The 24,345-nt window shown below is 31.4% G+C and overlaps 1 protein-coding gene across 2 annotated transcripts; it reads left to right on the plus strand.

Annotated features, from left to right (window-relative positions):
* The first annotated feature begins 350 nt into the window (after positions 1-350).
* LOC118182045 (leucine-rich repeat-containing protein 58-like) lies at positions 351-22,743 on the plus strand. 2 transcript variants are annotated; one of them, XM_085819621.1, is made up of 5 exons: positions 351-1,135; positions 8,248-8,464; positions 12,929-13,118; positions 18,983-19,060; positions 19,768-22,743. In XM_085819621.1, exons 1-5 carry the CDS (start codon positions 531-533, stop codon positions 19,962-19,964), a joined length of 1,287 nt encoding a protein of 428 aa, XP_085675747.1. In that variant the 5' UTR covers positions 351-530; the 3' UTR covers positions 19,965-22,743. The 2 variants fall into 2 exon arrangements, with proteins under 2 accessions (XP_085675747.1, XP_035207203.1); XM_035351312.2 differs by lacking the exon at positions 18,983-19,060 and having other exon boundaries at positions 355-1,135.
* Positions 22,744-24,345: the final 1,602 nt, after the last annotated feature.

Here is a 24,345-nt window from a genome sequence, read left to right on the forward strand (position 1 = left end):
CTTTATAAAGAGTACAAGTTCCTTTTTTACTTTTTACTTTTTTGTATTTTTAAGAAATTTTCTATTTCTTTTCCTTTTCTTTATAAAGAGTACAAGTTCCTTTTTTACTTTTTACTTTTTTGTATTTTTAAGAAATTTTCTATTTCTTTTCCTTTTCTTTATAAAGAGTACGAGTTCCTTTTTACTCTCCTCTGGAATACGAAATTGCCGCTTTCTATATACCCATCTTTTCGCACCTAAGCTTGATTTTTCGCTAATCGGTGCAAAAAGAGTTAGTGGGTGCAAAACTAGACGTCTGTCTACTTAGTCTATCTCTCTGACTTTATTTATCACTTATTCATCACTCGTGCGCTGGCAACACAACATATAACTGGAACCGATTAATCGTGTGATCTCTCTCTTGATAATTTATGATGGGTAACTGTTTTAAGGCAATTTTTCGAAGATAAACAATATGACTCTTTTCCCATATCGAGTTAGTTGAAAAACTCGAAAATCACTTCAAAGTAATAATTTAACTTCTGCTTTTAATGATGGCCGAAGGTTACAAGTATGAAGAAGAGAAAGGAAAAAATGAAGTAAATAATTCAGGAGAAAGAAACTCGGTTCCCAGTAGTAGTCATGAGGATGTAGCCAATTGGTCATATTATCACAATCATGCCAATGAGTACTCGTTAGATTTGTCTTATTTGAACTTAGATGGAATTACTTTACATCACAATTTGGAAATATTCAAGGCACCTGATGAATATGACGAAGATGAAAGAAACGTTTGTAAGAGACATGTACACTATTTGTATCTTCAACATAACAGATTGGATTTTATTCCTGAAAATATCAATAAATTTAAGAATTTGAAGCATATTGATTTAAGCAACAATTTTTTAACTGAAATAAATGAAGCTGTATTTGAATTGACTCAACTAAATATATTAATTGCTCGAAATAATTTTCTAGGAGATTTTTCACTTCCAAAAAAATTCGGCCAGCTCCATAATCTGGAAGAATTGAACCTAAGTGGAAATTTATTCAAAACGGTGCCTCCAGAAATAATCGACATTCGTAGTTTGAAATCATTGTATATGGGTGGCAATCAACTTGAAGAAGTACCACGAGATATTTGGAAGTTAGAAAAGTAATGTCACTTGATTTTTGTATATTTAAGCTTAATAATCTGTGGGTTTCAGATGTATCAAGACAATTTAGATTCTACTGTAAAAGTAATCTAAAAGTTACAACTGAGTGTTTTTTAACTTTATTTTTAAATAATATTTTTATTAAATTTTTTAAAAACTATGTATAAGTGTAAAATATTTAGAAAATAAAAAAATTAATCAGCAGTATAGAGCAAGTTTTCAAAAGTCAGAACATTGAATGAAATATTGCTAAGAATTTTAAAGATATACTTCTACTTGTCCTTTGATTTTATTACTCATTAAATTAGTTTAGATATAATTTTTCTTTCATTATTTATTGTGCAATATTCGTACATTAGCATTCTGTTTTAATTCCACCGATCATTTTAGTGAAATATGTTTCTTTACTCGTGTCTATAATTCTTGTCAATATTTAACTGGATAGGTGTTTTGGTCAATTTGGGCACCTGCATAGAATCTATATGTGCACAGTTAAAGTGGTATTTTTTCTGTCATTATTTTGATATAATTTAATACCTCCTAAATATGGTCAGGTCTGTAGTGACCTCATCTTAACCGCTTGCCTGGTTATCTCGGGTTCGTATATATTGCAGTTAATTAGAACCCGAGAAAACTCAGGCGAAGCAGATATTGTTAGTACGATTTCTTTTATCACGGTTTTACTCGATCTGGAGGAAATAAAAGGAAATATTCAGCTTTGATTGGTAGTCTGCCAAATTTTGTTGGTTGTGCGGTTTTTTTGGAGGGACTGATCGCGTTTCCCTATCGTATAGTATACATTGGCTTGTGGATTAGTAATGTATAAAGAAGGATCCATGCATTGGAAAAAAATAAAATAATGACGATGATGGAAGATAGCGAAAGCGATGATTTTCCAGATAGTGATTATGAAGATGTGGGGAAAAAAGTAATAATAATAATAAAAAAAATCAAATCCAACGAGACAGTGCACTCTGTGCTCCCGTGAAAGAGATTCCAGCGGTAAGCCAGTAAGAAAAGAGACCAGATACCAGTGTAGAACGTCAGGTATCACTTTGTGTTGTCCCTTGTTTCAAAAACTATCATACAAAGATTAATATTTAACTTTTTTTCGTTTGCCCGAGATAACTTGGGATAGTAAACTAATATTAAAAATAAATGCCTGTACACCTTCAAAAAATTAAAAATTCAAAACCTACATATTTTGATTCGTTTTGTTTTGTTGTATTTAATAATAAAATAAAAAAAAAATGTGATGATTTTTTGCAATTTTTTTCAAAAAAATTTGTAAGGGAAGCGGTTAATGTGATAATTTGTAATAGTCTGTATAATTATTTAATTACGTTCTCAGGAAGATTGCCCTTAGTGAGAAGTGTCATCAAGCAAGGTGTGGTTAAAATTTATAATTTCAGTTGATGTTTATAACATTCTGCCTAGATTTCAAGAAACTCTCTCAGTTAGAACTTATTTGTAAAATAAATATCCAAATATAAAGCCAAATGATATTTGAATTTTTATTATTTTATTTAAAAAAATACAGCAAAGAATTGTAATTTCTCTGAAATGAAATTTTTGTTTTACCTGTATGGTAGGATTTGAATAATTAATTTTCTATCTTTTATGGGTACTTCTTTATTATAGCCTCCAAAATTTAGTCGCTAATCAACCAAGATGTAACATGTAACAAGATATAAAAACATGTAGCGAGATATCTCGATTGATAAGCAATTTCGTCTTGAGGGCCCTTATAATAAGGTAGTACCTTTTTCTGCTTTTATTTATAGTTTTATCATATTTTTATTGGCATAAATATATGCAGTGGAACTTTTACTTTATAAGGCAGGTTTTTTTCAGTTGATCTTTTGCTAAGTGACAACTTGCCATCTATGACTTTTCAGACAGTAACTTGCAAGTAATGATGTGTTTGTAATTTGGCATTGCAATTAATATTGCATAAACAAACTAAAAAAGTGTGAATTGGGAAGTTTTCGTAATTGAAGATTAATTTAGTGAAAAATTTTATAATGAAATTGTGCGAACAAATTTTGGAACTACTTTTCTGTTATTAGGTGAATATAGAGAAATGGTACAGTACGAAGTCCAACATCTGGATAGGGCAAAGCCAGAGGGGTTCAAAGGGGATATCTGTCTCAGGACGCAGCATCTAGGGGGTGCCAAATTGATATGACAAAATTTTAGTTGTTTTCCATTCTTGACAAAGTATGAGTTGACAAAATTTTGTTGTTTCCGGGTGCTGAAAGCCCTAGCTGCTACTCTGAATCTGGACCACCAGCCAAAGAATAAATAAATTCCTAACTCTAGTAGTGGAGAATGCAATACTGAAGAAATTCAAGTGTGCTCTAAAGCAATTTTTCTGCCAATAAACTGAAATTCCTGTGCATCACTTTCAAACACTTGCTGGCTGTTTTAGCCTATAACAGTACACTCAAACCTGTTTTTGTACAGGAGTAGGGGCCTCACAAAAGAAAATGCATAAAAAATATTCTGAAATTTCATAAATAGCTATAAAAAATTATGCTGTAAATATGACCACATAAAAAAGTCCAGTACAGAAAATAGCTCGGAATCTGAATGATATACTTAAAAATTGGTTTTCCAAACAAGGCAAAATTTCATTTAGAAACTGGAACATTTTTGGATGCTTTATTTGCTTTTACTTTTAATATTGCAAAAAATTATAATATGTACATGATAATTATTTTGGAGGAAAGTGCAGAATCGCCCACCGCTTTGTGCATTTCTCAAAATCGCGAACTTGAAAATAACAAGTCAGAGAATTGTGCAAACTCGGTATCCATGTACACATTGACCTATTTTTATTTAAAAAAAAAATCAGAGAATTGCACAAACTTGGTATTGCACACTCCCTTGACTTTGTCCACGTACACATTGATACACACCAGATAAGTGGGCGATTTTGCATCAACTTGAAAATAACAGGTCAAAGAACTGCATGCACTCAGTAGCCATGTACACATCAACCTATTTTCATTTAAAAAAAAAAAAAAAAAAAATCAGATTTGCACAAACTTGGCATTCCGCACTCCCTTGTTTTTGTCCATGTACACATTGATATGTGTCATGTAAGTGGGTGATTCTGCACTTCACCCATTATTTTCATAGTCAAGAATGCTTATTTTCATGTGGAGAAGTGGTTCAAAATCAGTTCTGTCTTTTGAAGATGCAAACTTGCACTCATTCAGAATTGGCACACGTGGTGATATGGTGTAGTCAGTGATCACTTTTAGCGATGATGGTTGTCTGGTTTGTATGTGTTGCGGTAACCAGACCTACAGGTTTGAAGCTCATTCTAGAATTTAAAAGATCTTTTAGAAATGGTATCAATTTATTATGTGATGGTGTAATATCAAAAGGTCATCTGTTGGTTTCTTTTTAGATTGCATGTTATTTTGAAACTATCAGCCATTTGTTGCTTTCTTTTTAAATTAATTTTTATTCATATTATGAGTTTTGATGGGCCTTTTTTGTATACCGCATAAAAAGAAATCTCATCAAAAAGGAAAAGAAAAAAAATTGCAAGGAAAGGAGTATATATAAAGATAGGTCTGAGTGTACATTAATTGACGTTGTATTATTGTTGCCCAAGATGACACTTTCAGCCCTACAGTGGTTTGGCATGGCCAACAATATGAATTTTGCCATCCAATACATTTCCTGCTGGTTCTAATTCTTCTACCTGGTACTTCTCTAAGTTCTAAAACTTTACCACCCTAAATTCTGCTGGGTAGTGCCTCTCCTAAATTCTAAAAATTTTGCCATTCCACATTTTTGCTTCTCTGTCCTCCTTTAAATTCTAAAAATTTTGTCGCCCTAGCTTTAGTGCTAGCTCTCTTGGGGAAGGGGTTGGATTCTTCTACCTGATATAAACAGTAAGTGAAGCCCCAGTATTGCTATGTCAATATGCGATCTTACTAGATTTAAAATTTAGTTACATGCTGGATTTCTGGATGATCTGAAATCCAGATTATTCTGATATACTGTTGCTAGAGTCCCAATGATTCCAAATCTCTTACATTGTGCTGTAAAACACCAATGGCACACTTACTTACCTAATGGCAAAAGTGGGTCCGATGTTTTTTTGCCAGTGATTGATGATCAAAATAAAAACTTTGTACTTGTTAAAACTTGATAAAGTGGCTACGACACTTAATTGCTAAAATTGGCTAGTCTGTTATGTGCATTTTAGATATCACCAAAAGTTTGTGGGGTGACTGTTTTAACAAGAAAAACTGTAAAACTGCTATTAAACCAATATTAATATGATATTAGTATGCCATTGTAATGAGTGTATATTGTATAGTATGCCATTGTATTTAACTTCATGAAAAATGTGAAGTTAAATAACTTCGAATTTTTCATGATTAAAATACTTCCTTGTAAGAAGTAAAGTGGAGTAATGTAATCATGAAAAATTCTGGGTATTGTATTTTAACGAAGATATCCATTTTGACCGCTATCGATGCAATTTAACGATGTTTTTGCATGACATTTTTATGTAAGGGTAGAATAAAGGACTCTTTTTCTCTAAATGAATTACAAAACTGATTTAAAATGGATTCAGAAGAGATTTTTTTTGTGGCGTCTGTACGTATGTGTGTATGTATTTCGAATAACTCGGAAAAAAGTAGCCTCATAATGTTGAAATTTTGTATGTAGGACTGCTATAACATTTAGTTGTGCACCTCCCTTTTTATTTGCAATCGGCTGACCAAAAGTGTATATATATGTAATATTTTGGCTGGCAAGCACACGAATGATAAAGTTAGGCGATATAACTACATCAGAGTCCGGGCATTGTGGCTAAGTAGAAGGCTGCAAAATGATGACAAAGAAGGATTTAGCTTTTTAGATTCCACTTTTTTATTCAATTCTCACTTTCCCTTTAGATGAAATTCTCTAAATTACATATTCAGTAGTGATTTAACTAAGTAAGATTAAATTTATACTTTTCTATGTGATAATTGTTCTAATAAAGGGAAGAAAGATGGGATAAACAGCAGCAAGGTCTTGTAGCAGCAATAGAAGAAAGCAGTCTGACAAAAAATGGCACATACTTAGTATTTATACTAGTGGTTATATATAACATGCCAGAATGTTCTTGAAAAGTACTGGTCTAGGGGGAAGATCCTGAAATTGCGGAAAGTTAATTATAGGTTGCCAGTTTGCGCAAAGCCACTGTATTTTTTATATCTTACATATATATATATTTGAATTCAACAAATATTCTCTATTCATATAAAGCTAATATAAAATTAAAGCTTCTATGCATTAGAACATTAAAACTTCCGGTGTTTTCTTCTATGCATTAGAACATTACATATATTCCATTCTGTTATTCAGCTCAGTGAGCTCAGTTTTTTTTATTCTTATCTGTTGGATATATATTAACATGTAATCTCTAGAGTTAGATTATTCAAATGTTCTTTATGGCTTTAGCTATTTTTTAACCCTGCTTTTATTATCATTCTATGTATGTATATATGTAAGATATAAGAAAATATGATAGCTGCTTTAAAAATAATTTTCGTCTTCAAAATTAATGATTCTAGATTTGGTGATCTCCTTCTAAATTCATTTGTTCTCCCAAATTTGAGAATCTTCTATGTTATGTAACAACCTCAGATATATTGCTGAGGAGTTAACTGCATCATTCTTCTCTTCCCTAACTGCTGCTCTGTTATCCTCGTGCCGCTTCGTTTCTCAAATGCGTACGTCTTATTATTAAAAAACTAATGTACATAGAAATTTATCATATTTATTTATGATTATGTTATAACATTATGTTATGTAACAACCTTTTATGTTATGTTACATTATGTAACAGTGAGCTCAGTTTTTTTATTCTTATATGTAGGAAAATTGTTCATTTTTTGCTTTAAAAAATTATCGAATTATGTTTTCTCGTCTGGGTAAGTTAATCTACATGCAATAGTTGTAAAATTATCAACAATTTAATTATAAGTGCTACTATTATTTTTGTTTACCTTAGCAGCCACATTGGTTTATGTTTGAAATTTAGCAGAATAGTGAATTCAGTTTCTGCACTTTCAGTGCCTTTTTGCCCAGTGAAACCAAAATGAAATTTTCATTTTTACGAACCAAAAAATATGCCTTGTTGCCTGCTGGCCGAATTGCTTGTTTTTGCATAGAAACTCTAATTGTAATTGTTGATTGTTTTAACTGTATTTGATGTTTTATTTTTTTCTATATTTTTCAATTTTTAATGAAGATATTTTGAGGTTTTATGTATTTTTGCCTCGCCACGAACTGAGAATGGAATTAATTGAATGAGGAATATATCTCTAATGAAATTCAGGGAAACAAGTTTAAATGAAATGCAGCAAAAAGTGTGTATAATTTAATATTCTGTATCAGGAAGTCGTGTGGTGTACACATTAGACTTTTTTAATCTCAGATCAGTAATATAATCCCACATTTCCTTTGTCTTTTTAACATGTACTGTTTATTTGCACAACATGTTTGTTGGGTTTTTAATTTAGTAATTTTTTTTGTTTTATGTAATTTTTGGTGTTTTGTTATGAATGTTGTTTTATGAAATTTTCAGTGTTTCATTATGGATGTTTTCATGTTTTAATTTAATTTATTTATTGTTATTTTTTGTAATTTTCAGTCTTTCATTATGGGTGTTTCTTACATTTTTTATTTCATTAATTTGTTGTTTTGTCTATAAGTTTTAGTGCATCATCATTTTTTAAAATGTCTACTGTTTTTTATGTGTTAGGTTGGCGAAAAATTAGTCGCCAACGATTAGCAGCTTACAGGAGCATTGGGCAGATAATGCAGTAGTGTTGAGTTCATTTTTACCACGGTTACTAAGGTATTTTACTGTTGCAGCATTTCTATAGAAGACAAGATATTATATTCAAAGAAACAATTTCCTGAAAATTTGCATTCTTTCAAAAAATCCAGAATGAGGAAGTGTAGAACTCCAGACTATATAAATGTTTATTAAATTGTCCTACTTTCAAACTTGCTATTATATGACTGTTACATTTAAAATATTTATTATTATGTTTGATATTTAGCTAATGCTTAAGATATTTTCTAGGTTGGAAGTTCTCTATCTTGGTGGCAACAATCTGAAGGATATTCCTGCCGAAATGGGTCGATTGCACTTTTTGCGATCTCTCGTCTTGTGTGAGAATCAGCTTCAGAGCTTGCCTTCAACGATATCTTGCCTTCGTCGATTGAGATCACTCTCTTTACATAAAAATCAGTTAACCACATTGCCACCAGAAATAGTTACTCTCAAAGGTCTTGTTGAAGTACGTTTCATATTACTCCTTAAAATAACAGCTTTCTCTTAAGATCATATATATATATATATATATATGCAGAATAATATGTATCTAAATTTATAGATACATTTTGCGTATAAAAGGTATAAAGGTTATTTTGCGTATAAAAGGTATAATAATTGGTAAAATTAACATTTATTTAGTATTTTAAATGAAAAACAAAACAAAAAAAAAAAAAAAAAAAAAAAAAAAAACAGAATTATATGCTTTGATAGAGAAAAAAACTATTTATCTCATACTATATGTTGAACAATCCTTATTTTAAATATATGCTGAATGAAATTTAAATTTTACTTCTGTCTTTTATCTAATATATTTTCTGTGAAAAATGTGCATGTTTCTACTTTTCGTATTATTGTTATTTAAATTTATACTCTACTGAATTATTATGAAGTTTTTATGCAAAAATAACCCAATTTTTTTTTTTCTTTTTCAATTTATTTACAATGATTTGCTATTTTGTGTTTACAGTATGTATTTACCAAATTATAACCATTATCAGGATTACATAATTTTGACTTTTTAAATCTAACTGCACTGTAAGGAGTAATTTGTATTAATTACCATATTTAACAGCTCATACAGAAATTGTTGAAATTTTATAGTTTGTTTATAACAAATATGAATATAGTAAGATTAAGTATGGGTGATAAGGATTTTAATTTGCTTGTATTTCTGTATATTTGCTCATTTTTATTATGAATGCTCTGCAAGATCATACTGCATAAATTTTAGTAATTATGGAAATATTTTTATTGTGTTATTAAATATGTGGTTCATAAAAAGGGGTGATTTTTTAATAAGGAGGCACTAGTTGCCAACTATGCATCAGAGTGCAAAATATGGTAGTCTGTTTATATCGCATTATTGTACTGAAAAGATTGTCTTTAATAATGCGATTATTGTAGACATCAGTTGGGTAATTTTCCATCTTAGATTTACAATTGCTATAGTCGATTTTTGCTAATTTTGTAGCCAGTGACAAGTTTATTTTAACTTTCATGTTTCCCCCCCCCCAAAAAAAAAAAAAAAAAATTGCACACTTTGTCATTATGCACAGACTTGGCATTGTGTATATTAAGCATTATATATTATATTCATTATACTGTTGCGTGCATACGGGTTTGTTACGAAATGAATACACAAGACCAATGAAAAATTAAGAAAATTTATTATTATCACAACAAATATGATTAAATGTCCTCAAATAATCATGCAGTATCACAATATATCATAGTAGTATCTTCTAACTACTCAAATGTTCAAGAGAACTTAATTCAAAACAGCTAAAGAAAGCTAATCCGCGAATTCACTACAATCAACAAGAGCAGTTTTTTAAACAAACTCTTAAAACAACAACAAACTAAGTAACTAACTAAAATCACATGAACTGAGAGGTTTTCCTCCTTTTATGAGATTTCAATCGCGCGCGAGAATTTTCTGGAACTTTCTCGAAATCAAAAAGAGATGTTTATTTATTAAATGTTAGATGCACTTGCTCTTGTATTTTTAATTTTCCGGCTTAGCTTTCCTTTAATATTCGTCACGCGCTGCACTGCACGGGGAATAAACCAATTTAATTTATAATTCAAATAACATTAGCTATTTAAATACCAAATCTGTAACACTGCCCCCTTCCCAAGGACTGCACGTCTCAGGCAGTACAATCTCTGGACAGGAAGCCAAACTTACAACTAAGGCATAAATACAATAATAAACATTACATTACAATAACAAACAAACAAAAAAAAATGAACAATAAATGCAATCAAATACTAAATACAAATCAAATGCTATCAAATACTAAATACAAATAAAATCAAATACACATTTAGAAACAAAAAGGACCATGGTCTTACACTATTTACGTTATTTACACTATGTACTATGGCCATAGTAATGAGCTAACCTGTCGCAATGAACTTTATGATTAGAGTTCGAAGACTCGCGGATCCGAACCACGACGCCATTCGGCCTGTTTAAGACTGTGTGCGGACCATCCCAAGGTGACTGTAAATCAGGCCTGACTCCTTTTCGTCGAATCGGGTTCCACAACCACACCTTGTCTCCTTCGTTGGATCTATGTCCAGCAGCTCTCGTGTTGTATCTGGTCTTCACTTTCTCCGTCGCTAAGTTCACTCGCTTTCGTGCGGAACGGTGCATCACTTCAAAACGGGCCTTGACATCTTGGATGTGTTCCTCAGGCGATGAAGGCGCATCCGTACGGCGATGAAACAGGCGGTCACAAGGCAGACGAAGGTCTCGACCGAAGAGCATCTGAGATGGAGAATAGCTGGTAGTCTGGTGTTTCTTTTCGACCCTAGCATGATTTCGGCTGTTTCTCGAGCTGGTTCTTTCGGACAAAGCGTCGGCATTTCCAGGTGAGGATCCCTTCTTAGGATGGATAGTCATATCTTTAGATCCTGAAAGCAGTTTGTTGTTTTTCAAGTCTAAGGAAAAATTGTATTTCCTTAAAAAGTCCAATCCGAGTATGCATGGATCTGTAATATCCGCCACATATGCCGTGTGATGGTAGGCGGCACTTCCAAACGTGATGTTTACGTTTAACTTCCCAGTTATGTCGATCTTGTCACCAGACGCAGTCTGAAGGGTAACACAGGATGGCATCCAAATAAGTTTACCTTTAAACTTCTCAGCTAAATCTTTCCTAATGATGGTAATATTAGCTCCTGTGTCAATGATCATATTGCGAGGAACTCCATTGATATGCTCATTGATGGACAGTCCGTTACTGTTCCCACTCACTGTAGAAATCTTGAGTGCTTTAAAGCAAGTTTTTTCATTATCTGGCAACCTCTGTTCGTTGATATGGTCATTAATTTGTTTCCTGCGTCGTTGTTGAGAAATGGTCTCAATTTTCGTACCCTGGTGTGTTCTGCAATTCTTTAGTTCGTGGCCTTCAGCTCCACAGTTCCAGCACTTTAGTTCCTTGTCAGTTTTTTTCCATCCCTATCTGTTTAACCCGCCTCTCTTATTTTCCGTGCTTTGGGATGTTCTGCATTTTCTTCGTATGTGGCCTTCAAGGGCCTTTAGGGTTGGTTTCTTCTCACCAGTATTCTCTCTCAAGGCATTCACTGGTCTTGTCAAATCATGCATTTTATTATCCGTGCCCTGGAGTGTTCTGCACTGCCATCATATGTGCCTTTCAATACCACATCTCCAACACCTTAGAGCCACTTTGTTCTCACTGCTACTCCGTATCAAAGCGTCGACTTGTCTGGATAAATCATCTAAATGAGCCATCAATTGATCCACTGGCTCATGGACTCTCACAGCTCTGACTGGGTAGCGATCTCTACGTGTTGCTTCCTGGGCTGCCTCGACTTTCACGGCGTACAACAGAGCGCTTTTTATGTCCTTCACATCTGCCATTTGCTCCTGTGTCAATTGTCATTTGCAGAGCTTTCTGTATTTCAGTATCTCGGATGCCATCGATGAAGTATTGCAGTGACAGGATTTCCCTTGTTTCTGTGCCAAGCTTTAAGAGATGTTCTTAGGGAATGTGTATATGGGACGCCCATCCAGAAAAGGTTAACAGAAAGAACCAAAGAATGAGAAGACACCTCTCTAACAAGTATTTAAAATCATTGAATATGGTAGTTCAATCCAAGTTCGAATACTGGTGAAAAGGCTAGCTGCATAGCTATTTTGAGGTTTTCATAATGCATATTGTAAAATGCAAACCAATTTCCCTTAGAAAGTTTTTCATGAAGGCATCCCTTCCATTAGACACATAGGCCTTTTGTGCTTTGCCATATCCTAAATAAACAAGCTTAATAAATGTCTTAATCAGCACTGCCTATTCTTTTCATTACTTTTTGAAGGAACTGAAATAAATTATGTGACTTGATATATTTCATGTTTTCAAGTGAAACTTGACATATGACAAAAAGAAAATCTTTGAAGTAAACACTCCAGTTTATTTTTTATTGTAAAGGAATTAATTATTTAGTGTTAACTGTGTGATTTTAGAATGGGCAATTAGTAATTTATGTTTGATATTAACTGTATTGCATCATGTGGATGTAAACTAATATAAATTGTATGAGATTTTAATTATATCACTTTTTCACTGCAGCATTTCTCTGTTTTTCTTTTAAAATTTTATCTGTTAATCAAGATACTTGAATTATCAAAGTTATCTGATTAAATGTCTTCTTTTCTGGTTGAAATAGTTGTGTGTTAATTGTCAGTATTTCTACTGTTAAACAAAATGACAGGTAGCTATAATTCATCACTCTTATATGAGTAATAATTATAGATAGGAAATTATGTTGATCAATTTGAATTTATTATAATTTTCTTACTATTTATTATTTTTAAATATTGCAATATGTATATTATATATTATAGTATTTTCAGCTTCATTTTATTCATATCTGTGTTCTAAATCATTTTCCTCTCCTGTAGCTCAGTTTACGTGATAATCCCTTAGTTGTAAGATTTGTGCAAGACATGACATATGATCCTCCATCGCTAAGAGAACTTGCTGCTAGGAGTATAAAACAATTTCGTGTTCCTTATAAAGACAAAGATCTACCTCCAAATTTAGTGTACTATCTGAAAAGTGCTTGTAGGTGTGTTAACCCTAAGTGTCGAGGTATGTGTATCAATTATTTTTAAATTTTTAAAGCTAAACTTTGCATTGAAAGACAACATTTAAAAATTATTTTGAATATTCATTACATCGAATCCATAGTTTTTAAAATTTATATCTAGTTGTATAAAAGCTTTCTTTTTTAACATATATATTTATATGTTGTTTAAAAAATAATTATATGAAAAAGAATAGTTTAAAAAGTAGAACATACATGTTTATGCTGACACATGTAGTTTACTGAATCACTACTAGATAGATATCAAAAACAAAAACTTTTTTTTTGGTTCATAATTTCATTTAAATTTGTTTATGTACTTTGTTATGTTCTTCATAAAAAATGTTTTCCAAATGATAATGCCTAAATCAGCTTTTTAAATAAGACGTTTAAACATACGGTGGATGGACAAAAATATGGAAACACCTTGTGAAATGCCTGTTTGAAAAGAAAGATTGATTTTAATGAAATATGTAGGTGGTGCTGGCATTTTTGACTACTGACGCAACCTATACAACTTCGTAAATGTGCTAAACAGTTCAGTTGTTGTCGGAGTACTGTTATGTGAGGTTGTCATTGCATTATGTCAGAGTTAACAGACTTCGAACGTAGGCAAATTGTTGGAGCACGTATGGTAGGTGCTTCCGTAAGTAAGGTAGCCGAGGTGTTTAGTGTTTCAAGAGGTACTGTATCGAAGATTTATTCCGCATATTTGAAAAGCGGAAAAACATCATCTGCTAAATCACAGCGCGGACGAAAGTGTGTCCTGAGTGATCGTGGCAGACGATCATTAAGGGCAATTGTGACGAAAAATAAGAATACCACAGCTGCAAAAGTTACTGCTGAAATGAATGTTGTGTTACCGAACCCTGTGAGTACCAAAACAATTAGAAGGGAGCTTCATAAACAGGGAATTGCTGGCCATGCTGCAATTGAGTAGCCATTCATCAGTGATGCTAATGCCCGTAACAGGAAAAGGTGGTGTTTAAGTCATAAAGCCTGAACTATAGAGCAGTGGAAGCGAGTAATATGGTCTGACGAGTCTTCTTTTACATTGTTTCCCACTTCTGGCCGAGTTTACGTCTGGAGAACGCCATCTCAAGCCTATAATACAGACTGCTTGTTGCCAAGAGTGAAACATGGCGGGGGTTCTGTTATGGTTTGGGCAGCCATATCGTGGTTCTCTGCTAGCCCCATGATAACTGTGTCAGGGCACATGACTGCCAAGACTTATGTGAACATTTTGGCCGATCAAATTCATCCCATGGTACAAACTTTGTTCCCCGATGGTGATGGTGTCTTCCAAGACGACAAAGCCCCTGTTCACACAGCTCACATTGTCCAGGACTGGTTTTCTGAGCACGAGGATGAGTTGTCCCATCTCCCCTGGCCACCACAGTCACCAGACCTGAATATTATCGAACCTTTGTGGTCTATATTGGAACGGAAAGTGCGTTCTCGTTATCCACCGCCAACATCGTTATCTGAACTTCCCACCGTTTTGCAGGAAGAATGGTATAATTTTCCCTTGGCAAACATACAGGAACTGTATTTATCCATTCTGAGAAGACTGCAAACTGTTTTGGATGCCAGCGGGTTTCCTACGCCATATTAAGCAAAGAAACATGTTTTTTTAAAGGTGTTTCCATATTTTTGTCCAACCCCTGTATATTCTCTCTCATTTTTCCTTTCAGTATGCAATGTAAGGGGATAATATACATTTGGGTCACATTATTGTGTGCACCTGTTAATAACCACCATGTGCAGTGTGGAAAGCAGATAAATGCGCTGAGAGAAACTTAGTAAGTTATTGTTCATAAGGATATGGAACCATGCTAACTGCTATGCAGTTGACAGCTGCTGGGCCTGATCAATGTGGTCCTGGAGATTCTAACTATGTTTAAGCCTGGGAAAGTACGGATTCAGAGAAGTGCGTTAAAGTAGTCTTTCTGCTTTTCCAACCATCTTTGCATATTCATAGCTGTGTGACATATCATATCATTGTGCGGAAAGATGCCATCATTGCCAGGGAATACTCTGCGTGTTTGGCTGTATATGGTGTGCAAGGATCGATACATGCTTAATATGACCCATAGTTCTATCCACAATGATGAATAGACCAAGAGAATGTTGTAAAAATGTTTCCTAAATTATAATGTTGCCATCTCTAGTTTGCATTCAACCACAAATAGTTGAGAAGTGTTTGTTCTCTGATGTTTTTCGTCTTATGGCCATCCAACTAATGAAAGGGGGGGGACTGATTCATCATGCAAGCCACTCAGTGGAGGAGGCTCTGTGTTAACTCTGTTGGATTTCCATATAAATTTTGCAGCCTCCTTCACTGATGAATAGCCATTAGCATAGATGCTGTTGCTATTTATTTGTGTGCAGCTCCATGTGCAGCAAAGTTTGCTGAACTGTCATTTTGGGTACATTTGCAGTAGCCCTCTGGTACATTTGGGTAATAAATTGCTCCCCTGTACCATTTAGCCCAAATGCACCACTGCAGCTGCTTTTAACTTATTTCAACTATGGCTTATGGTGTTTCACACTGCTTATTTTGTATAGTGAAATTGTGGTGTGCTTTCAGCTCAGCAGCACATGAACTGTTTACTAGCTGCACAGTGTCTGAAATGCTGGATTATTCGTTCAAAAGACAATAATTTAATTTAATTAAATTTTTTTTCTAAAGTTTGTTAAATTGTTCCGTTTATTGAAGATAACAACAAATGAAATGTTTTCTAAATGCCTGCAGCACACCATATGCACTGTATGTATACACTATACTACTAACACGTCTTATGTTATTGGTTATTTAGTGGTGACATCAAACAGAGGTGGTTACATTAATGTGGCTTGACCATGTAATAGTCTTGTGAAAGTGAAGCAAACCCAGCTTCTTACATCATGCCCAATACCAAATGCTATATTTGCTTGTGGTTAACAATGTTCATGCTGTAAGACATGTTTTTACATCTATGAAATTCCATTTGTACTATTATTATCTATAAAGGATTTACACCTTGAGGATTTAAACATATAAAAGGGAAAGAGTTGTAATTGATCCTTTTAAAAAAATCAGAGAAATTTTTAAACCAGTATATTAATTACTTTGTTTTGTTTTATGCAAAATATACAGTGCCAAGAAAAAAAAAAAAAAAGAGAAGTAGAATTTGTTTTAAATTTGTAAAAACTGTAAAGTCATCTAAAATATCAAGTGTTTTTCAGCTAGCTGTGCATGATTTCAAAATATGAATGCAAAAAATATACTTACATAATATTACAAATTTTCAAAAAGGCTAAGATCAAAATAGAACTGAAAATTGGGAAGAATAGAATTAAGATGATTAAATATGTACTTTGAGTATATCTCCAAATGGTAGAGCTAGTCCCAGACTGAATTTCTGATGAAAGATGTTTACATCAAAATAGTTTAATACAAAGCTTACAGCATTTCATATGAAAATTTCAACTAAATTTTCCAGCATTGAAAAACTAGACTGGATTATTGTCCCAGGATGACAAAACCATTCGGGTTAACTAACTATAGTATGTAATTTTGGGTACTGTTCTGTCATCAGGGACCGGGTCCAGAAATGTATATATGTATGCATGTATGTGTTCATGTGTGCATATATATATACATGTACATATGTATCTGTGTGGGTACACACATATATATGTGTATACATATATACACATGTGTTTACATGCATACATTTCTGAATCCGGTCCTGATAATAGAAGAATACCTTATTTAGTGGCAGTCATCATGTAGTTTTTACTGGAAATATGGCTTGTTTTATTAAAATTTGATTGTGTAGTTTCATGTTTAAATCTGGTTTCATTCAATATGGAACATGAAAATTGTTAATGATGTGGGAATTCTGGTATAATTTATGGAATGAAATTAAGTACATAATAATCATAAATTGTACCAGAATAAATTTTTGAGTCAAGGTATATTAATTGTTTCTATTAGCACTATTTCTAATTATTTGAAACTGAATAAATTGTATGGCAGATAAATGTGTTAGTCACTATTAAGTGTTTACTGTACAGCAAATTGTATTGATTTTATGCTAAAAAATTATGCTGCTGAATTATTTATATCCTACTGAATCATTCCCATTGCTTTTTGCTTGCAATGGTAAACTTCCTGGACAATTGCTAATGTACATTATGTAATACTAAATTTTTCTTTATAAGAAAATAAAATGTTGCTGTGCCTAACTAAACATCTCAAAGAAAAATGACTTGATTTGGTCAATTATTATATGGCATGAATTCAAAATGAGATGAATATGATGATGAGAGAAGTGGCTGGATTCATTTGGCATGACTTCAAGAATTTTTTAATTTGATAAGAGAAGAGCAACATTTCATTTTCAGTTGGAATATTGTTATTCATGCTTTCAGATTATAATGCATTGTGGATTTGGAGTTCTTTGTTTATGTCTGGGAAAGATAGAATTTGCCTGATATTTGCAACTGAATCTCCTATTTATACAGTGTTTATTATTTGCTGTTTAATCCTTTCAGTTTTAAATGATTAAAAAGAACATAATAAGAACAGTCATTGAACCCAGAATACTTTGAATTAGCAGTTTAATATAATTTTTCAGTTTCATTATTCCTGTTCCATGAATATATTCTATATCACATATCAATACAAATTCAATCAAAGCTTATTAAAGAAAATTGCACTATCAAATTAAAAGAAAACTAACTGCATTATTTTTTTATTTTTTGTTGCCTCCCAAATGAAATAATCTGATAGCAGTAAAATTGGTCAATATATGTATTTTTACTCAAGTTGTTCTGTCGGTTTGGGGTAATATTTCAGAGGAAAATGCAGCATGTAAAAATTATTCTGTGATAAAATACATAATATATGACATTACAGATATCTTTACAATAATGCTGCAAATATGCATGATCATGTATGCATCAGGGTGTGATATGCTTGCAAGAAATGATCTGTTCTTTATTTGTTGTTGGTTGTCATAACTCACAAAAAGGATAGTGTTTGTGTAAATGTGAAATAGGATTCCTATCAGTATTTTGTTATCGTAGTAAAATATTAGCTGTTAGTAGTTATAAAATAGTATTTTAATCAAGAGGTATATAATTAAGAATTACTGGAATTGCTTCTTATTTTGGTCACAGTGAAATGATGCCCATGAAGAGATGGGATAGATATTTGCATAACAATATAATCAGGATTTTAGTGGTTTGTCTTGAAATTTAATTTTTGTATTGTTGCATTGTTGGAGAAATATAATTTTATGTAGTGATGAATCTGCAGCTGTTATAAGACTAAATTTGATATCTTTTGGAATAAAGTGACATTATTTCAACTGCTGTTTCATTTAAAGGCTTATTCCCTTCACATATTTAAGATAAAGTGGCATTTCATTTAACTTGCATGATTTCAAACATTAAGTTAATATTTTTTTTTCAAATTAGAAATTTTTTGTGGTTATTAATCTGGTTGCTGCTTTGATTAAGTATAGATTTAATCCTGAAAAATACTGAGAAAACTAGGCCAGTATACAAATCAATGCAAGTTATTCATATTTTTGGATATATTTAGTAGCACTGATTTTAAATCTGGTATCAGGTTCATTTTGCTTTATTACTGATTAATTGTAATATAATATTGTAATTAGTTATATTAATACTGATTGTGCTCTGTGTTACTGAGAAGACTTGTACGAGCATTTTTTAAGTTCGAGAACTGTAAGGTGTTCTTTTTGATAAAATAAATTGGTTTGAGCTATCATCGGTTTTGTGTGCATTCCTATTTGCATGTGACAATATTAGAAAAAGAAGTGATCATTAAACACATTGTTTATTACTTATTTAGAAGCTGCAACTGACACAGATGTAAACATGGTATGCTATTCTAATGGAAGAAAGTATGCAGACAAGCCAATTTTTTTGAGTATGAGCAAATTTTTTCTTAAAAAAAATGTTTCCTTTGTCTTTTAAAATTTATTTAACTGTGAGACAAAATTATTTGGATTCAAAAAAGATTTCTATTTTTTTAAAAAAAATATTTAATTGGGAAACAAGAAAATTATTTGGATTTCTTCCGAGTTTCAGGAAAATGTTCAGAATACTCGATCAAACATTTTATAATAGCCAGTAACTGAGAATTTCTATGAGTAACTGATTGTTCATATGAAAATTTTTTGGAAAGTACAATTCTGCATATGGTGCACAGAACCCAGCCATACATTTATGCATAATGTTTCCACTGTACTAATTAAAAGTAAATTTATCTAGAGAGACCTGGTAGTCATATAAAAAATTTCATAATTTTTGCAAAATTGATTTTTTAAATTAGAAAAAACCATAACATGAATATTTGCATCATTATTTAAAACATTTTTATACAAAATATATGTGTATGGAAATGGTTGTGGAAATAAATGCCACATAAGGACTTCTGTGGGCATGATGCATAGTTTAGTCATGTTCTATTACAAACTGATATTTAAAGCTTCAGTAGGACTTTTATGGTGATATATTTGGCATTTATAAATTAATTACCAATTTAGTGTCACTTATTATGAAGTTGTATTAATTATTTTTCAAAGATATATTTTAGAAGGCACTCAATTAAATTTTACTTTTGTTCTTTTTTAGGGGTGTATTTTGATGTTCGAGTGGAACACATAAAATTTGTGGACTTTTGCGGAAAATACAGAATACCTCTTCTTCAATATTTATGCTCACCAAGATGCAGTACAACTCCAGCAATAGGATCTGTATCAGATACTACTAGCTCTGATGATGACAGTGACATACCAGAGAGTCGTTTACGACGGGTTTTACTGGGTTAAAATATATAACATTTTAAAGTTTTCAGTAACAACTGTGAAATTGTATCACACGTGAGAAGAGTTCTCAGAATATAAACCTTTTCTAATCATCTTTAAAAATCAGTCCTAAAATTTTCCATATAAAATTTTTAATGAATATCTGACATGATTTGATATAACAAATATATGTATCTAAATGTGCATTTCTTTGATAAATTTAATGTATGTTGGAAAGCAGTTTGAATTCTCCATTCACAGTACATATCATTTATCTTTCGATTAAAAAAAAAAGGAACAATTTTTTTTTTTTTTTTTTGCTTAACAGTTTTACCTGTATGTCATCATATGGGTAATTGTTTTCTTGTTTATACCAAAAAATATTCTTCCTGCATCATTCTTCGTTTTAAAATAGACCATACCAAAGTATTAATTTATAGCTAAAATTTCCAGATGTATAATAAATATGAAATCTAAAGCTATGTAAAATGCTTATTACTTCTTATATGTTTAAAAAAAAGCCAAAATTATGGGAGTACTTATGTAAAATAAGCATACTACTTGTATGTGTGAGAAAAACCAACATTATAAGGGTCATTGTAATTTCTTTCTCTTTCTCTGTATGGTATGTATATATAAAACTTTATTTGGTATGATTTTCTTATATGTAAATCATCTTAAAAATGCCTTCTTTCAAATTCTGCAGTTAATAAGATAGATAATTTTCAAGCAAATCTATCTTGAATCTAAAATTGAACTGAGAAATGGTTAATTAAAAATGTACTGTTATTTATTCTGTGAATAAAATATTCAATTTTAGGTGCTTTTTTATGTTAAGTAAAATATTTAATATCTCCATTGAAAAAGATTAATCTGTGAATGAGCAAATAGTTATACTGGTCATATATTGCATCATTAATTGTATTAACTGAAATAGCACCACATGTATTTTTGTGTCGTATAAAAAAAATTTTAAAATTTTGTAAAAGGAATTTTTGTATGCAAATGTTCCCTTGCATAAAATAATTTAATGTTAAATAATAAAGTATAATTCTGTTTATTCAAATTATATTTTTTTAGACAAATGAAGTTAATTGTTAATCTGCTTGCCTGTTTTTAATGTTTTTGTTGATTTAAATAATACAGAAAGATAAAATAATAGGATATATACTTTTAAGAAGCTTAAATTAGTTCAGATAAATGTGTGTTACATGCTGATTGGCATACAGTAAAAAAATGTGTCACAAATCACATAAGTATTTCAGGCATTTATTTCATATAATCAATTAATATGTGACAAATCTTCTGATGAATATGCATTTAACAAAAATAGTGATACTATATTGGTATTTGTTCGCTTCATGAATCATTGCATAACCATAACAAGTCCCTCCCTTCCCTAAAAGCAGATTAAACATCACTGACATTTTATGTGCATTCTTTCTTTAGGCAAGGAATTTTTTATAGCACATAGTAATTGCAGTCAGTTACTTCCTGTTAACTTCTGATACAAGTTATGTTTTTTTTTTTTTTTCTCTTTAAAGATCTCTGAATGAAAAATAATTTTATTTTTCAGTTTTGTTGATAAAATGTCTTGCATTTTTTATGCAAATAAAAATATTTTATGCACTTTTAGTAAACAATCTGTATGGAAGTAAAAAGTTTCCCCGTCTACAGAAGAAATGACAATCCCATTTTTCAATATTTTTTTTTTTTTTTTTTTTTTTTTTATTATCTGTATGAGATGTATCCCACATAGTCTAGGTTTTCAGAACTCTGCTGTAAATAAGTAACAATTTTATATCTTTTTTATTTAATGAATGAACAAATACCGGTGTTATAGATACCACAGTTGTCTTGATTTGTTTGCAGTTCATATTTTGTGGCACATTTGCAATGTTTTTCAAGTTGGTATTTAATTTTTGAGAAAAATTTATAGTATGTCACGAAGTACAAGCTTTATAACCTTAGCCAAGAATTATTTTATATGATCACTGTCTCAGAGAAATTTACTTTCAGAGATATTTAAACATTCACTTTTTTTGTCTGATATTTTAATCTTATGAAACTTCAGTTTGAATTTAAAAAAATTTCACCCAAAATTTTTTTCTATTTTTTTTTTTTTTTTCATTTTGTATCATTTCCATAAAATATTTTTGCAACTGAGGTATTGTGCGTAGTTTTTATTAATCAAGAGTTCCATTTGCTGTTTTATAGTTCATAACTGTTTTAGACCATAGAAATTAAAAATTTTGTATTATATAAAAAATTTGTACTTGTATATGTTAAGATACTAAGAACTCGCATATTATAATTATGTTTTCACATGTTTATTTTTCCATCAACTGTTTGTCAAAAGAGTTATTTTACCAAAGAATTTTGGTGTGATTTTTTTCTTCAGTTAATGAGAAATAAATATCTTCTGAAAGCTGAATTTTTTATGGAAAGTGAATAACTATGTGGATACTTTGTGTAGAAAGTAAATACTCTTGGCAAGTAAATGTGTTTTAAAGTCTACTTAATGGTGCTATTTGTTATGCTTGAAATATTTATCTATAAAATATATTTTTAACAAATTCATATTTTTTTTTAATTCTTACAATATGTTTTGTAATATTTATATGTGAATATTAAAATATTCAAATTGCTCAACTATTTTAATTACATTGTTATTAAATTCTAATATACTGTTTTATAGTGTTGATTCTTTGAATTAAATATATCTATATCTGTGTATATATTTCTAAAACTGACAATAGCATGTTACATTTTATGTGTCACAAATAAAAATTGTTTTTTGGTATTTTGTTTCATGTTCAAGATATGCATATTTTATTTTAAGTATATAATCTTTCAAAAATCATATAGATGTAACTGTTTATTTTTCCAAAGGCATAGCACATACTGTTTGATATACTTTTTCTTAATAACAATTAATGGTGCAAATATTCCTAACAGTTATCAATAAGATGTAATTCAGATCACTTGAATTAGATATTTTATAAATTACACAGTCTTCATTTATTATAGATGTTATTTAGAAATATGTAAATCACCTTGAAATCATTCAGGTAGCTAAGCAGCACATAAGCTTTAACTTAAAAAGTCCTCCTATACTGAATGGCTAATTTTTCTAAATGCTGTCAGTTTACCATACTGTGTGGTTGGTAAATAAGCTTTTGTCTCATTGAATGACGAGACTTGGCAGGCTATAAGAATGATAAAGTACTCTGATAGTGTAACGTATTGTAAGAGTACAAAATGGAAAAATGTATTTCATATTTCTCTGCAAATAATAAATAAATTAAGTTTCTGTACAAATTTTCCGTTGTATTTAAAAACCAAATTTAAGAGTTTGCAGGTGATGTAAGCAAAGTTGCTGTAAATCATACAAAAGATTCAATAGGCATTTCTAATGTCAATATTTTTAGATAAATGATTCATATAAAAATCATACATTCATTCTGTAAAAGGTGTAAACATTGCAAATTGAAACAAGGAAATAATAAATGCTGTGACTTCGTACATTATCCTATATGTAAAGGGTGTCTAGGAAAAAGTATAAAACTCAGCCAACCAAATTCAAGTGATGATGACTTATCTTATTTTAACTTGGTTGTCAAAGCATGCGGAATATATAAAGACTACTCACTTTCCTTTTTGGAAAAAGATGGCCGAGTGATTAGCTCCATACAAGAAATTACGAATACTATTGGTGAGACATTTGCTGCCGTTTCTTCCAGCAGAAACTATTCACCTGCATTTCTCTCCATCAAGCAGCATTCTGAGATAAATCTCATCGCATTCAGCTCTTCCAAATCTGAGCCTTACAATAGAGACTTTACTATGTTTGAATTAAGGAGAGCTTCATTGCAGACACATAGGTCTTCTCCGGGTCTCGATGGCGTTAATTACGAAATGCTAAAGCATCTGTCCTGTAAGTCACTGACTGCCTTTCTCACTCTTTACAATAGAGTGTGGAAGGAGCGTACTTTTTCCAGTGCATGGAGGAGAGCTGTTGTAATTCCTATTGCTAAGCCAGGGAAAGATCCAAGAAATCCCTCCAACTATCGGCCAATTGCCCTTACGAGTTGCGTATGCAAGCTGTATGAAAAAATGGTAAACAGCCATGTAGTCTACTTCTTGGAAAAGAATAATATTATTTCACCTTATCAAAGCGGTTTTCGAAAGGGAAGAACTACTGTAGATAATATGCTCCTCTTCGAAAAGCTTTTGTAAGAAGTCACCTCATCTTGGTATTTTTCGACATTGAGAAAGCTTATGATAAGGCATGGAGATACGGTATACTTCGGGATCTTTGCGAGAGTGGCTTGCGCGGCAACCTACCAATTTTCATTCAGAATTTTTTGAACACTAGAACTTTTCAAGTAAGGATTGGTTCTGT

This window comes from Stegodyphus dumicola, chromosome 6 (genome assembly GCF_044657685.1).
Source record: "Stegodyphus dumicola isolate Sdum_Otavi_A_Nest chromosome 6, ASM4465768v1".
NCBI lineage: Eukaryota > Metazoa > Arthropoda > Arachnida > Araneae > Eresidae > Stegodyphus > Stegodyphus dumicola.